The sequence below is a fragment of the Diplotaxodon limnothrissa genome, linkage group LG14 (genome assembly GCF_057381915.1).
Source record: "Diplotaxodon limnothrissa isolate DT_005_m linkage group LG14, D_limnothrissa_male_GT1.1, whole genome shotgun sequence".
NCBI lineage: Eukaryota > Metazoa > Chordata > Actinopteri > Cichliformes > Cichlidae > Diplotaxodon > Diplotaxodon limnothrissa.
Window position 1 is genome coordinate 24,459,996 of NC_140609.1, and position 14,054 is coordinate 24,474,049.

The 14,054-nt window shown below is 42.8% G+C and overlaps 1 protein-coding gene across 1 annotated transcript; it reads right to left on the bottom strand.

Annotated features, from left to right (window-relative positions):
- Positions 1-531: 531 nt before the first annotated feature.
- Positions 532-13,793, bottom strand: egln2 (egl-9 family hypoxia-inducible factor 2). Its single transcript, XM_085369995.1, has 6 exons — positions 13,531-13,793; positions 11,372-12,839; positions 3,361-3,480; positions 3,007-3,143; positions 2,110-2,177; positions 532-1,994 (listed from the first exon to the last, which is right to left on the bottom strand). Exons 2-6 carry the CDS (start codon positions 12,599-12,601, stop codon positions 1,942-1,944), a joined length of 1,608 nt encoding a protein of 535 aa, XP_085226121.1. The 5' UTR covers positions 12,602-12,839; positions 13,531-13,793; the 3' UTR covers positions 532-1,941.
- Between the last annotated feature and the right edge of the window lie 261 nt (positions 13,794-14,054).

Sequence of the window (14,054 nt, forward strand, 5' to 3'; positions counted from 1 at the left end):
CGGTTTCCTGATGCTCTCTGTGTAAAGACAGATACTCACTTTGGTGAACTGGCCTTGGAACATTGTGTGCAACATTGAAAAAAGAGCTTGACATTTTATTTTAATATAAGCACACATTTATACGATATTTGGAGATCAAGTCACTTGTTATAGTCATAATGCTTTACAAAGTTCACATGAGATTACTGCATTGGAAAACATGTTTATTTAAAAATGTACTGGAAGATGCTCTCTCATCTAAGATGAAGAGAAAGCAAGTTAAACTACAATTCAGGTTAGAATTTTTTTTCTCCCCCGCCCAGTAGATCAATTACAATTTTCGTGTACAAAACAGAAACATTTTAATTAAATACATTTTTTTTTAAAAGACAGCTTCCATTCTTTCTCATTGTTTTAGTTTCTATTGCATTTGAATGAATCATATTATACACAGCATAAAGTCATTAATCTACATTTGTAATCATGTTTTCCCCCTCTATCATTCACGCATGGCAATTTTAAACAATAAAGTGCTTTTTTTTTTTTTAATTAAAAAAAAAAAAAACAACCTTCTCTTCAATCAATCTAAGATACACTGAGAGAATACCTGCAGCCCTCTTCAAGACACTGGAATCTGACGGACACGTGCACATTTACACACAAATACTCAATCCCACACACGAGTAGGCAATATTTTCACCTGGCTGTTTGTTCATTTATACAGTGTATGTTTACTCTGTGCTTTGTATATGAAAAGGTCTCGAGCACACAGACTGACTGAGATTAATCGTTCTGTTAATTACTGCTAAGTTTAACTTAGACATCTGATTCTTTTTGCTATCCATCTTTTGTTTTTGTGTGCCTCTTTTTTTTTTTTTTAAGGGGGTGGGTAGATTTGTTCAACAGCATCCACACTGACGGTAACTTGTTGTTTCCATTTTGTTAAGAACAGTTAAGAATCAAGCTGGATCTGCGCGCGCGCACACACACACACACACACACACACACACACACACACACTTTCTTCAAACCCTGTATTGTCCACTGTCAGTGAACATCTTGCCTCTTGTCTCATATGTGAGCTGTGAATTTCAGTCATTTACAGAGGACTCTCCATCAAGTATGTAGAACAGCTTTACTTCTTGAAAATCTGTTACACACACATTGTATCTACTAAAGATTTAAAAAAAAAAAAGAAAAAAAAAAAAAAAGAGGTTCATGCTGGATTTGTGTTTTTACTGCACTAACATTTTGAGAGGCTGTTGCAAAAGAGCCCACACGTTATGAACCCTACATAGTGTGCTATACAGTGTCAAACTATGGTGTAGAGCTGTCCCCATGCAAGACTTAGTCCTTCAGCCAGGACCGAATGAGTGCCACGGCGCGGCTGTCCACTGCATCGTGGCTGACAGCCACTCTTTGCGTTGTCATGGCCCATTTCTTTTGTCTTGCCCACATCATGAGACAAGGGCACTGTCTTACAGTCGAGAGGGAGCAAAGAATCTCATGGCATTGATTTCTACTGTGCTTCCATTGATTTACCACTTTTGCTCTTTGTGTTTCGCTTGGGAAAAAAATACACGAGAGCAGAGTAAAAACGTTGATATCTCAATACACCGCTGATAACTGAACAGGCAAAAACTGCAATAATGTTTTTCAGCTTGCTGTGTTCATAGGCGATTCAGTGAGAAGCTCGAGTAATTTTCCTTCTTCTTCTGCCACGACGTGCAAATATGACCTTTGCCATACAATCCTGCTCGCTGTGCTCTACGTTTCAGCAGCCCGGTCATAGGGAAGCAAAAATATTACATCACGGGCTGTGATGTGACTCTGACAGCCGACACTTGAAGAGCTGCGGTGATGAATAGCTTAACGGCATCTCTCTTAATGATCACAATGTCCATTAACAGTTAAGGAAGGCACGTAATGCTCTGAGAGTGCTCTCCAGTCACTAGATGAGATTTATATCCTGCTGTTTTGAGTGACAGGCACTTGAACACCTTTCTGTCCTGTTGCTATGGATGCAAGAACAGAAAAGGCATATTAATCGTCATGCAGCAACAAATTACACCAAATGAAACAAGAAGTAACGCTGCTCACAACCAAGAAGAGTAAAAACAGAAAACTCACCCAATCGGTATTTCTCTTTAGCCTCTGCTCTCTCTTTGGCATCAAAGTACCAGACTGTGATGGCATAGCTGCAAGAGACAAAAAGGCTGAAATAAGAATAAAAGCTCATCTTTTTATGGACAAAGAACTATGGCTCAAAAAGGGGGGAAAAAAAAGAAGAAGAAAAAGAGACATTGTCGGTGAATTTTATAAATTGATAAAGCAGGAACACAATGGTCGTAACAGTCACAATGTCACAAAAGAAACAAATAAAAACTAAAGTCGACCAGGCCGCAGACGTCACAGGCAGCATAGGGTTAATTCTTGCTGTTTCTCATCTCTCCTGTGGGGCTGTATTGTTTATTCCTGTCTCTCATGTCTTTGCCTTTCCAGCACGAGTCCTGCAATCGAACCTTCCTCCCCACTCCCTCCCACCGACCTCCTCAGGAAACACATATTTCCTGCCTCCGGCCCCACCTCGCCCCCCAGCAGTCAAGACGCAGAGGAGAGGAGATGGGAGAGTAAAAGGCTACGTGCCACGTGACCTTGTAAACATGCAAACGCTTACGTCGGTCTGTAAAGTGGGTCCGAATTATCTCGTGTGAGCATCAAGGAAACTTCAACCCATGTGAAACCCAGTTTTCTATACACACACGTAATCAACTGTAGAAAGACACCGACAATGACCACGCTGAAGTAAAATGAGAATAGAGAGAGGGGAGCGAAGGGAAAATATAAATGTAATCTTTTTTTAACCTGCTGGAATAGTTTTGATAAAAACATATATTGGTTTCTGCACAAAAAGCCTAAACTGTAGGTTAATTATGATGTACTTATAGAACTGAGCAACAGAAGACAGTTAGCTGCCAATAACCCATTGCATGATTTTACATGAATTAATGTGCACGTGTTACTAACCGAGTTGAGTAGGCTGGCCTAACTTCATGTGGGTTCCTGCGGTCAGACCAGAAGATGAGCAGCCGGTCGAAGAGAGGTTCAACTTTGGCTACCACATTTTTGCCTTCAGGATAGATCTGCAGCAACCCACCTTGTTTCTACAAACAAGACAAATGCATAACAGAAACAGAAATACTTATTTCCAAAGTACATAATGCGAATCCCTGAGGGTTTACCCGGGTTACCAAATACAAAATAATAATAATAATAATAATAATAATAATGCAATAACATTAGATGCACATATAAACTAATGATGATTAACTTGTTTTTCTCATTTCAACTGAGTGAAACAAATAGTGGAAAAAAATGTACCTTGGCATCCCAGTTCTTGTTAAGATAGTAGATACAGGTGATGCACCGTCCATCACCGTTAGGGTTGTCAATGTGGCGCACGTACCCTGCCCCGTTACCTGGGTAACAGGCAACCATGGCCTAAAAACAGAAGAAATGGGATCATTAGTTATAACTTGATACACCATTATAACAAAAAACACAGAGTTAACTTTTGATTTTTATTCTTCAGCCATATTTGTAACGTAGAGGCAGGACTGTTTGAAAGGTCGGCCACTAGCAGAAGATACGAGTGATGCAGTGCAGGAATGATGCAGCTACCCTCCTCCTCATCTCCTGCTCTAATCATCTCTCACATTTGGCTTTTCGAACCCTCTGCAGTAAACCACACCACCATATATATCTATCTATCTATCTATCTATCTATCTATCTATCTATCTATCTATCTATACACATATACACACACACACACACACACACACACACACACACACACACGAGAACTATTTGAATATTTAATATTTTCCATAGTGTTATTAAGTGGGCAGCGCAGTAAAGCAAAGAAATATGTCAGAGTTCAGCAAAGAAACGATCTGCAAACAATGGTTTCACGCTGGTATTTCCCCTGCTTGACGTCTGAGAGTTGGAGGCTGTGAAGCAGGAGAGCACTGCTTTCTCTGGGGAGACAGAGGGAACTGAGACCTGCGTGAAAAGTCCTTCGTTCAATGCGCATTCCAGACGAGGGCCACTACAGGGCCACGTGGCTGTAGGCTAAAAAATAGAGCTGTGCCAAAATATGATACATACAAGGCTGTGTGACATATTCTTCAGATTAACTGGGGCATATTTGTGCTTCAGTAACTTTCCAAACTGTCTCCTCTGGCTTTAAGTCTCCTCAATATATGAAAAATCTATAGCTGATTCACTTACTCACTGACATCAGCTTTTGCTAGCGGAGATTGTGGCTGATGCATTTGGCAGTGTGTAAAGTAACGATTTCATTATTATCTCTCCAGGTTGACAACAGAAGAAGATACTGTCATTGTCTTGACTTATACTGTTCTGCATGGGAAGCAAAGCTTACAATACGAGTCAGCGCATCACTTTAGCTCAGCTGAGCAATACTATTATTCATTGCTAACAGCTTCTGCAATGCCGCAGTATTGATTTAACTCAGCTGATGCTATCGTTTAAGTTCTTGTACTACAGTGTGCAACTTGTACCCTTAGGAAATGAAAGCCTGCTCACATAGATTTCTAAGACAAACACACCTGCCCTAGTGTTGTTTGTGAAACTCAAAAGTGACTGTAACACTTTGTGGAGGAGAGCTTTGATGCATGCTTTCCTGCTCCTCTTGCTGGGCTTCATAGAAAAGTGAGCTTGATTGTGTGACTCTGCTTGGCAACAATTGTCTGCTCTCATTACTGACCAGTGCTCAGAGTTAGCGCTCATTAACCTCTAGACCTCTTCTTCTCGACTCAGACTGCCAAACGGTGTCCATGTCAAAATGAGCAGACTAATTGTACAAAATGAAAAACGGATATTTGGGTGTGTTGCTTATGATCATCAGAAGTGTCGCTTTACTTAGAATTTATTTCAACAGAGTCCCTACAATAATACAGAAAAAGCTCCCAACAATCAGATGACCCCTATGAGCAAGTACTCGATGACAGTGGGAAGAGAAAAAAAACAACAACAACAACAACAACAACACCCTTTTACAAATTTCCAGGAGAACCAGGCACTCTCTTGGGTTATTTTGACTTTGATGTCAAGGTCACCAGGATTAGAACTCGTCTTGAGATTTCTATTAGATGTACCAATGGCATTGTTTTCAAAACCATACGTCGCCTTGTTCATGAGTTATTGCATTCACAAGATATTTTTATTTTTATTTTTTAAGAAAACCTGACCTCTGACCTTGAGATCGAGATCAGTGAGATTCAAACCTGTCCGAGATTTTTAATAGATAGACCTAAAGTATCTATTTGAAAATCTTAGGTGACTTCCTTTTTTAGTTATTGCATTTACAAGATTTTCAGAAAAATATGACCTCTGACTCTTTGGGGTTGAGGTCACTGATATTCAAACTTATCCATGACGTGCAGTAGACATACTTATGGCATCAGTATAAGCTCCTATGACGCCTCTAATTCTGTGAATTCTATCGCAGTCATAAACTAAGTTGTCCAAGCCACCCATCCAGTGAAGTGACAATAGCCCGTCAGCCTTTTACGGCTGAGGAGTGTAAAAAAAAAAAGTTTGCCTTATAATTGGTCATTTTCGGCTTTTTTTGAACAACTGATCGTTTGTTTTGATGTGCTAACCCTTAGGACCTCTACTTGTTGACTTGGCAACATCTTCATGCCAAACAGTGACAAGAAGAAGAAAATACCAGACAGGAGTCTACTTTTAGCACCCTGCTGTCACTGTCAAGTTCACATATTACCTTCTGCTGCTGACCTTGTACCACAGTGATAACAGCTGATCGGTCTTGTGGGGGTACGTGCCCTTTTGTGCAGACAAGAAGCTGCTCTGTTGTGCAAAGGATAAATATGCACTCTGTCATTAAACAGACAGCAAACTGTATAAAGGTATACTTTGGTTTTGACTTAATTCAAAAAGGAAACTATTCAGGTTTAGAATACTTATGAGTATAATTTTTATAAGTAGTTTTATTTTAATGGCAGCTATCTTTGAAGCAGAGTGGATTCTGGTAGGCAGTTTGTGATCATCTGAATCGCAGCTATTGAGAACGGGAAAATGGCATACCAGACATTTTGATACTCAATGACAAATTTGATTTTTTTAACAATGAGTGTAAATATTTTGGGTGTGCATGTATTCGAGGAAGTATGGTTTCCCCCATAAATGCCCACAAACTGTCTTAACAGCTGTAATTAACCACAATTAACATGTGATATGCCGCATCAGGCACCTCAGGCCTAGCCCTGAAGCATAAACACATTAAACACACACTGATACACTGTGGCTATCAAAGCGTACACAAGAAGGGTATATAATTTAGAAGATGAGTTATTGTTTTATTTTATTATTATTTTTTACTTTAAACCTACCTGAGGTGAAAAAAAAAAGTTTTCTAACACAACGATAGTATTCAAATAAGTTTCATATACATCCACATTGCATCAGTCTACACCTGTCAGTTGCAAAGACACCCACAGACACACAATACTCGGTCAGCTAAACAGCACAAATTGATCCTATCTGTCATTTCTGGCCCTCCTCACCTCCTCATCTCTCCCCTCAGTAAGTTCAAGTCTAACTTGCACCAACCACATGCCTGCCCGGGACCAGCATTAATGCTCTAATGGCAGCTCTGGGTAGATACCCAGGTGACGGGCAGGCAGGCAGAACAAGCTGTTCTGGAGGAGAACAAAAATAAACTCCAATGCCACATGCATATTCAGATAAAGGGAATTATGGTGGAGGTGGGGGGTGGGGCTGGGTGAGGGGGTGGCTGAACAAATACAGGCATTGCCGTTTGCCAAGGTGATCGAGTAAAAGAGAGGGAAGGCATTTTTATGCGTGTGACGCACAGCAGCGAAAATGTTGCAAGTTGACTGTGATGACTCCAAACGCTAAGGAGAATTTCAGAAACAAAAAGTTTTCAGTCTGGGTTTTGGTGGTAGTTATGTTTCTATAAACATTTCAGGATTCGTTAACCTTCAAGTAAACTGTTTTAAAATCCTCTTTGAGTCATATTACTCATCTGCTGCAACAGATATAGACTGCACAGATCGGTTACTCCTTACGATTGCAAACATTACTATTTTAAAGTCCCCTGCGGATCCCACAAGCCTTGTGCATGTCTCCCAAACTCTATGCTATGAAAACATAAGAGAAGTGTGTTAGCAGGCCAAAAGAAGTCCTCAATCTCCACCACATTTTGCCGTGTGGCAGCCCTGAGCCCTTTCGGATGAATGGAAAACGTGAATCAAAGTCAACAAGTCATTGATGGTGAATGTTTTGGAGCTGCTCAAGGACTCTTCGGTAAAACAAATCTTTTTCAATTCCACAGTTGAGACCTGCTGAGTCACTAACTGTCAAGCAGCACAGTATTTTTGCTCCATTTTCAAAACTGATTACTCAGAAGCAGCCGGGAGAGCAGGAGATTTCATATAAGGCAGAAAAAGAGATTATTAATTTCTTCCAAATTGAGAATGAGATAAGAGCCCGGGTGAATAAAACGGAATAAGGCTGAACTGCTCTGCCACTCCCAGCTCATATCTCTGCCGTCCTTCCAGTTTGATGTCACGGCCCGCTGCTTAGCCAGATTCACATCTAGTTTGCTGCTCATATAAGCTGAAGGATGGTTTTAGAGTGTGTGAGAAGGGGTGTGACTTGGACTAGGTGAGTTCAAACAATAACTCTATAATTGTTCCCTAGCAGCATATCGTAACCAGCAATACTGTGATCCAAGTGAGTGTCACTCTCCCATTCAAGAATAGCCAATATCTGCTAACATGCCCAGGCTCTGGATTCACTGCAACTCTGTGAGTGTTTTGAAAGAGGCGGTAGACCCCTCTTTCCCTCGCCTAATTAAAAAAAACAAAACAAATTTGTCATTAAGGTTACAAAATGTGAGCCTCTAAAGCTGAATCACATCAACACAGCACTATCGCATTTGGAGACATTGCCGCATGACAAGATATAAATGGTTAGAAACACAATCAAATTCAAATATAATAAACAGCCTCTAGTGTTAACAGTATATTACTCGGGGTTGTGTGAACATAACACAAAGGAAACCAAAAAAAAAAAAATGGTGAGATCATAGGCTGTGCCCTTATGAGTCAGTCACACTATAGCCACAGTTGCACTCATTATGTATGAGTCAGCCCTGAATATTAGCCTAAGCAACACAGTCAAACGACTATTTCTGTAGGTGTTAGCATTTGCATGTACACGATACACTATTTCTTTTTTTTAAATAAAAAATTAGCAGCTCCACATATTATGCACCAAGCCTGGGTCCTTTAGAGTAGTGGACCTTGCATAACATCACATTAAGATGCATTCAAAATGATAGGCGAGCGTCCTTATAAACACCAACTTGTCATCAAAGGGAAACCAAATGTTAACTGTTAAAACTAAAATCTGGTTCTATTTACCATAGATTATCTGAAAGGAAATTAAATTGATTTAAAAACTGAAAATCCAACCATTCATCCATCCATGCTAGGAACTCAGTGACTAGCCTGCGTGTTAGTATATGACTTCTGGCTCCTGCCTGCACGGTGGCACTGCTGAGCTCTAGGAGGGGCATCTAAGGACACTTTACTGCAGAAGACAGACAGTCCTAATATGCCAAGCTTCTGCTGCATCGCCCTTTCTCGCTTACTCATCACTGTCTTCCCTTTACCCCCTGATCCACTGCACATTCACATCTCCTCTAACCCATCCCTTATCTTTGAGACTTTCCCAGTATCACCTTGGGTCATGTAAACTACATTACCATTCCTTTTGTTAACACTATAATCCTTGCCTTCCCACCCCCACGTTCTCACAGGCAGCGAAACCGGCCTTCTGCTGACTAACAGTAGACAGGCTTGGGGGAAAAAAGTGCTACTTACTGCTGGTGCGGCATTATTTTGGGCATTGCCAGGCCCTCTTTTTCCTCTCCTCATCTCTTTCATACACAATGCGCAGCTCTACTCTGTATGGGCCTGTTACCAAGGTAACGGCAGGGAAATATTTTGCCCAAGTAGCAAATAAGGGGCTTGATAAAACGGGAAAGGAGAAAGGGAGTAAAGGACATGGGAAATGAAAATGTGGAGAAAAGGAAAAGACGAGAAGAAGAGCAGAACACCAAGAAGAAGGAAAAAATACAAGTGCACTCTGGACAATGAGACGAGAGGACGTACCCCACAGTACCCACACGGTGCCCCTTCCATGTATCTGTATTCTGTACTGCCTCTTTTCCTTTCCTTATCACTTCCTCTTTCTTTCATGCTCACTCCACAATTGCACCTATTGCAATGCTGTCTCTCGCACTAATCCACACAAACACCCCGTCAGGACATTTTGTACTATGCGGCACGGACCTTTTCCTTTTATTTTTATGCACCAAGAGCGCACAATGTGATTTTGGCCTGGGAACAACTGCCGTTTAGGTCTCGAACATTTTCACCAAGGGGTCACTCGGTTTGTTATCCCATCTAAGAGAGAATAGATGACCAAGTAGGTAAAAGTTAACACAATACATTGTGAAGGATGTATTATCCTTCACAATAAAACAGTGGGATCTAATAATCAACCAAGATTGACTCACTGTCCTCCTAATTTCATGGCACTGCAGAAACTGGAATCAGCACATTTTACATTTACAGCGTTAAAGTTCTGCATTGAAGATTTGCATACTGTTTCCAGGGTTAAGTGTTTGCTCTTTTGTTGTTGTTGTTTTCAAGATCGAAGTAACACCTTCGATGCGTTATTGACTTCAAAGATAAATCCACTTCTGTCATGAAAGTAAGCTGCAGCTTAAAGTGTCAAAAGATAAAGAGTGTTTTCTAATGTGAGACAGGCTACACGGCAGAATGCCATTCAACAGCAATGCACAAGACCTTACTGTTACCGTTTTTGCACTCTGAAGTGCAGGGATGGGGGTAATTGTGGAAAACTGGGCATGTGTTACCCTTACACAGCTCTGCTCAGGCATTATGTTAAAGTGGCTTCACTTTACTGAAGCAGCGCTGTCGGCCCAAGTCTAAGGGAGCAAAGGCGGCTGCAGTGAGATAAGCACAACAGACCTCGTTTAAACACAGTCTCAAGCTGACGTAAATGGTAAGACATGCATTTAGGGCAGGGTGCTATGTGCAGTTGAGCAGAGTTAGCAAGGTTGTGAAGGAAGCACTATGGAAATAGAGGTGAAAAAAGAATATCCATCCATCCATGTTTTATTATGTCAAACAACAAAACAGTTGTTTGACATGGTTTCAAGCAACTTTTTACATCTGTGTGTTGTATTTTGCATAGACATAAAGATAAATGCTGGCTAATTTGCTACACCGCTGCAAAGACTTGTGTGGTTGCCAGCTTGCAGGCAACAGCTTTCCAATGCGGAGCACTAATGTGTCTATTTTTTCAGATCAGATCACATTTGGTCAACATCAAGAGCCATCCTGGACGTCTTTTCCACATAAAACAGGTTGCGCATTTCAACAGGAGTAAAAAAAACAAAAAAAACAAAGGGAAAAAACCCCCAGCCCAGACTGGCGTGTAAAACACAGACAGGGGGGAGAGCATACAGTGCCCCTAACAGATATACACAGAGATAAACACATGGAAAAAGACTAACAAAGTTCAATTCTTTTTTTTTCTTTGCTCTTCTACAATGTTTTTCCCAAACTATTGGGGAAGTATTTTGTAATTTTGGGGCTCATTCCTGAGGGCCGCACTCTGATAATTGTGCACTGTGTCTGAAAAATATCAATGGAAAAACTGGGTCACGTAGTGATGCTAAAGTAAAATAAGGGGGAAAAAAATGCTGCTCACGTGGCATGAGATATAAGATAAGGGAAATGAAAACAAACACTCCTCTGCCATGCCTGTGCCATGTTTGTGTGGGTCAAAGTGATGATAGAAAATTTTGGCAGAGATAAAGCGATGGCAGGAGGAGATACAGCCCCGAGTTTGTTTTCTTCTTCTTTAGGGTGCCAGAGGTATGAAGGCAGGGACTAGGACGGGGAGATAAACTTCGGCAGGCCTAAACCTAGTGCGAGTAGGACTGCAGCCCCTCCCTCTCGCATGTGCCACAAACACAGGGCTCATCTTGACATCCTATCAGCAGGAGCCCTGCGCACTCTCCCCATGTGGTGCGATGGTGTGTGTTTGCCTACCCACATGTCGGCATTATAGAAGGTAAAGCAGGGCAGACAAGACAGCCTAGCACAATTTGAATGAGGTCAGACTGACGCTCTACTCTGGCATCCTTTATTGTCCTCCGTTTTCTCTGGCACGTTTCTTTTAAAACCTCTCACCCGCACCCCCCTCCCCCACTCCTCTCACCTTAGTGCGTCCGTTGATGACACAGTTCCCAAGCTGTCCATTGGCAGAGCTGTACATGACGGCCTCATCTATGTGAGCCATCAGCACTCCAATGTTCTCGCACCCGGGCTCTTTCCCCTCCACCCAGGCGATCTGGTCGCCCCTGATGTTAAGGGAGGGAATGTTCTTCTGGCTCACCAGCTGCCCACCGCGAAACTTCCCATTCTGATTTAGAGTCTCCACCTCTTCCAGGACTCTGTCGCCCAGCTGGGAGCCCAGGAAGTTGTCCTTTACACAAATCCCATAATACGTCATGCAAGGGACGATGTACTGCTTGGCTATGCGCTCTGCTGACCAGCCAGTCCCTGCAGGAAGTGGTGGGTTACGGGCAGCATGTACCCCGGGTGTAGCTGAAAGGCCTGAAGAAGCCACCTTACTGTGCCCACTGTGCTGATTATTATGAGGGGCAGCGTGGGTTAAGGAAGCCAACTGGTTGGAATGGGAACTGTTGCCACAGTTGACAGCAACTGAGAGAGGGGCGACTGCTCGAGCCACTCTGCTGGTTTCTGTGGATTTGATTGCAACGCCTCCCTCTACCAACCTTCTCCGCTTCCAGTCTGAGTCCCCTGAAGCGAATACTGGGTCCATAGAACCTCCTGGTCCAGGTGACCCCACGCTCTGGCTGTTAACAGTCTCTGGCCCAATCTCCCGATTCTCCCCACATCTCTTTTTCTGCTGTTGTGCCTGTCTGGTTTTTAAGTCACCATTGAGTCTCCGCATTACTGACGGGTGCTTCTCATGAGCAGTCCAGTCCCCGTTCTCCATCAGGCAGGCTCTGCTGGTGAGGGGGTACCCGGGGCCCTCCGTTTGCCCCTCCACCCCCGTTACTTGGGCAGGGTAACCATTTGGCGTCTGAGCCAAAACGCCTGAGTGGTTGCCCTCTACAGTTGCAGAAGGCGACACCACCCCGCCGTTGTAGAGCGGCACGCCGGTTTTGCATTGCTTCGTTGGGGTGGTGATTCCCGGGGAGTCAGTCTGAGAGGCTAGATCCGCGAGCAACTCCGCCGCGGTTGGACTGCCGACCGGCGCCGCACATAAGCCATTAAGCCCCATGTCCGTCCGGTGCGTGTGGTGAATCTCTGTCGGTCCGCTGACAAACTGCCTGCTGTTCGCTCCTCTGTCCTGCTTGTGTGAAACTGCGACGGATCCGCGGGCTGGGTTTACAAGGTCCGTCTGTTCCAAACTCTCCATTTCATCTCGTCATCTGCTGGATGCGCACGTACTTCACGTCCTCGACTCATTTTCTAGCTGAGCCGCTGCTGCTCTCTCTGGGGGAGAAGATCCCTGGCGCAACCGATGGAAGTTTCATGACTAAGTCCTCCTCTGCTGCCTTTGATTCCTCCCATTTCTCCGGTTTAAATACTCTGAAGCAGCGTGTTTGTTTGTCACCGTGTCTTATATATACATTCTGGGAGTGTGTTGGGCATTTCTGTGAAGAGCAAAACGATACACTTTAGACCTATTAATAGCACAGTGCAGACCACCTGTCACAGCGAGCTGAGGTAAATAATTCCTAATATTTATGTGGTGCAACAAACTCCTAGTTTGGGCTATATATGCGGTATATAGGCCTACTCGTAGTATTTTTTAAGTGGGAGCAAGAAAACAGTGCAGCCTATACATTTTTAAAAATACAATCCTAAGCATATGCTATCAGTGTAAAGAAAATGAAAAAATGTGCAGGCTAATATTTACTGCAGCTTTATACCCAGATTTTAGTCATTACAAAGAAGGAAGGTCAAAACAAGTCACTTTTACACACAGTTGGGCTATACCACCTTGACAATGGACACGAAAATAATAAAAATATAATATAGGATAAAATGAGCACTATAAAAGGAGCTTTCAATATAAGCTTCGACATCGTGAAGTGTATTAAATTTTGACGAAACCCCAATTAAATTATTTATATTTCGTCTTTGTCTGCCATTCATTACCAACTTAGCAGCACCACTATTGTTAAGTGCCCCTTGAAAAAAAGAGTGAAAGACTAAACTGGTTTATTGAACGCCATTAAAAAAGAAAAACGTCCCACAGAGTATTAAATAAGTTAAATATGCAGGTTATGGGGTCTAAAAGCGTTGAAATTTCTCGCCGGGAAAGCACAATCCACTGCTTACCTACGGCAGCCTACAGCAATGCAAATCCTCGGCGAGCGTACGTGACAGGCTGAGAGTACGCATGTTATTTCCGGGATTGTCTAGCTCGTGCGTCCGTCCCATCCAATTTTCTTGTCGGTTATAAATAATATCCAGGTGGCGAGGGCAGCCAACGGCGGCCTGACACATTAAACCGGGCGGAGGGGCGAAAAGAGGAGCCCGGAGATCCGCCAGGCGCCCTCAAAACACCCAAAAAAAGCGCTCCCCGTTGTGTCGGTGAGCGCCCCCAGTTTGTCTGCCTCCCCCCACCCCTACTCTCTTTCGCCTCCTCCCACAGCTCTCTCTCTCTCTCTCTGTGTCTCGCTCCAACTGCCGTTTACATGCATGCAGGCCGGCCATGTGACTACTTGCTACTATAGCCGACCTACAGCAGCAATAACATAAACCGCCCGTGAGAGGAAAGAAAAATACTATAGAAAATAATGCGTTTATGTTATTCAAAGATTTTAATATTTATTTAAACAATACCAGAATGTAGAAAAGTT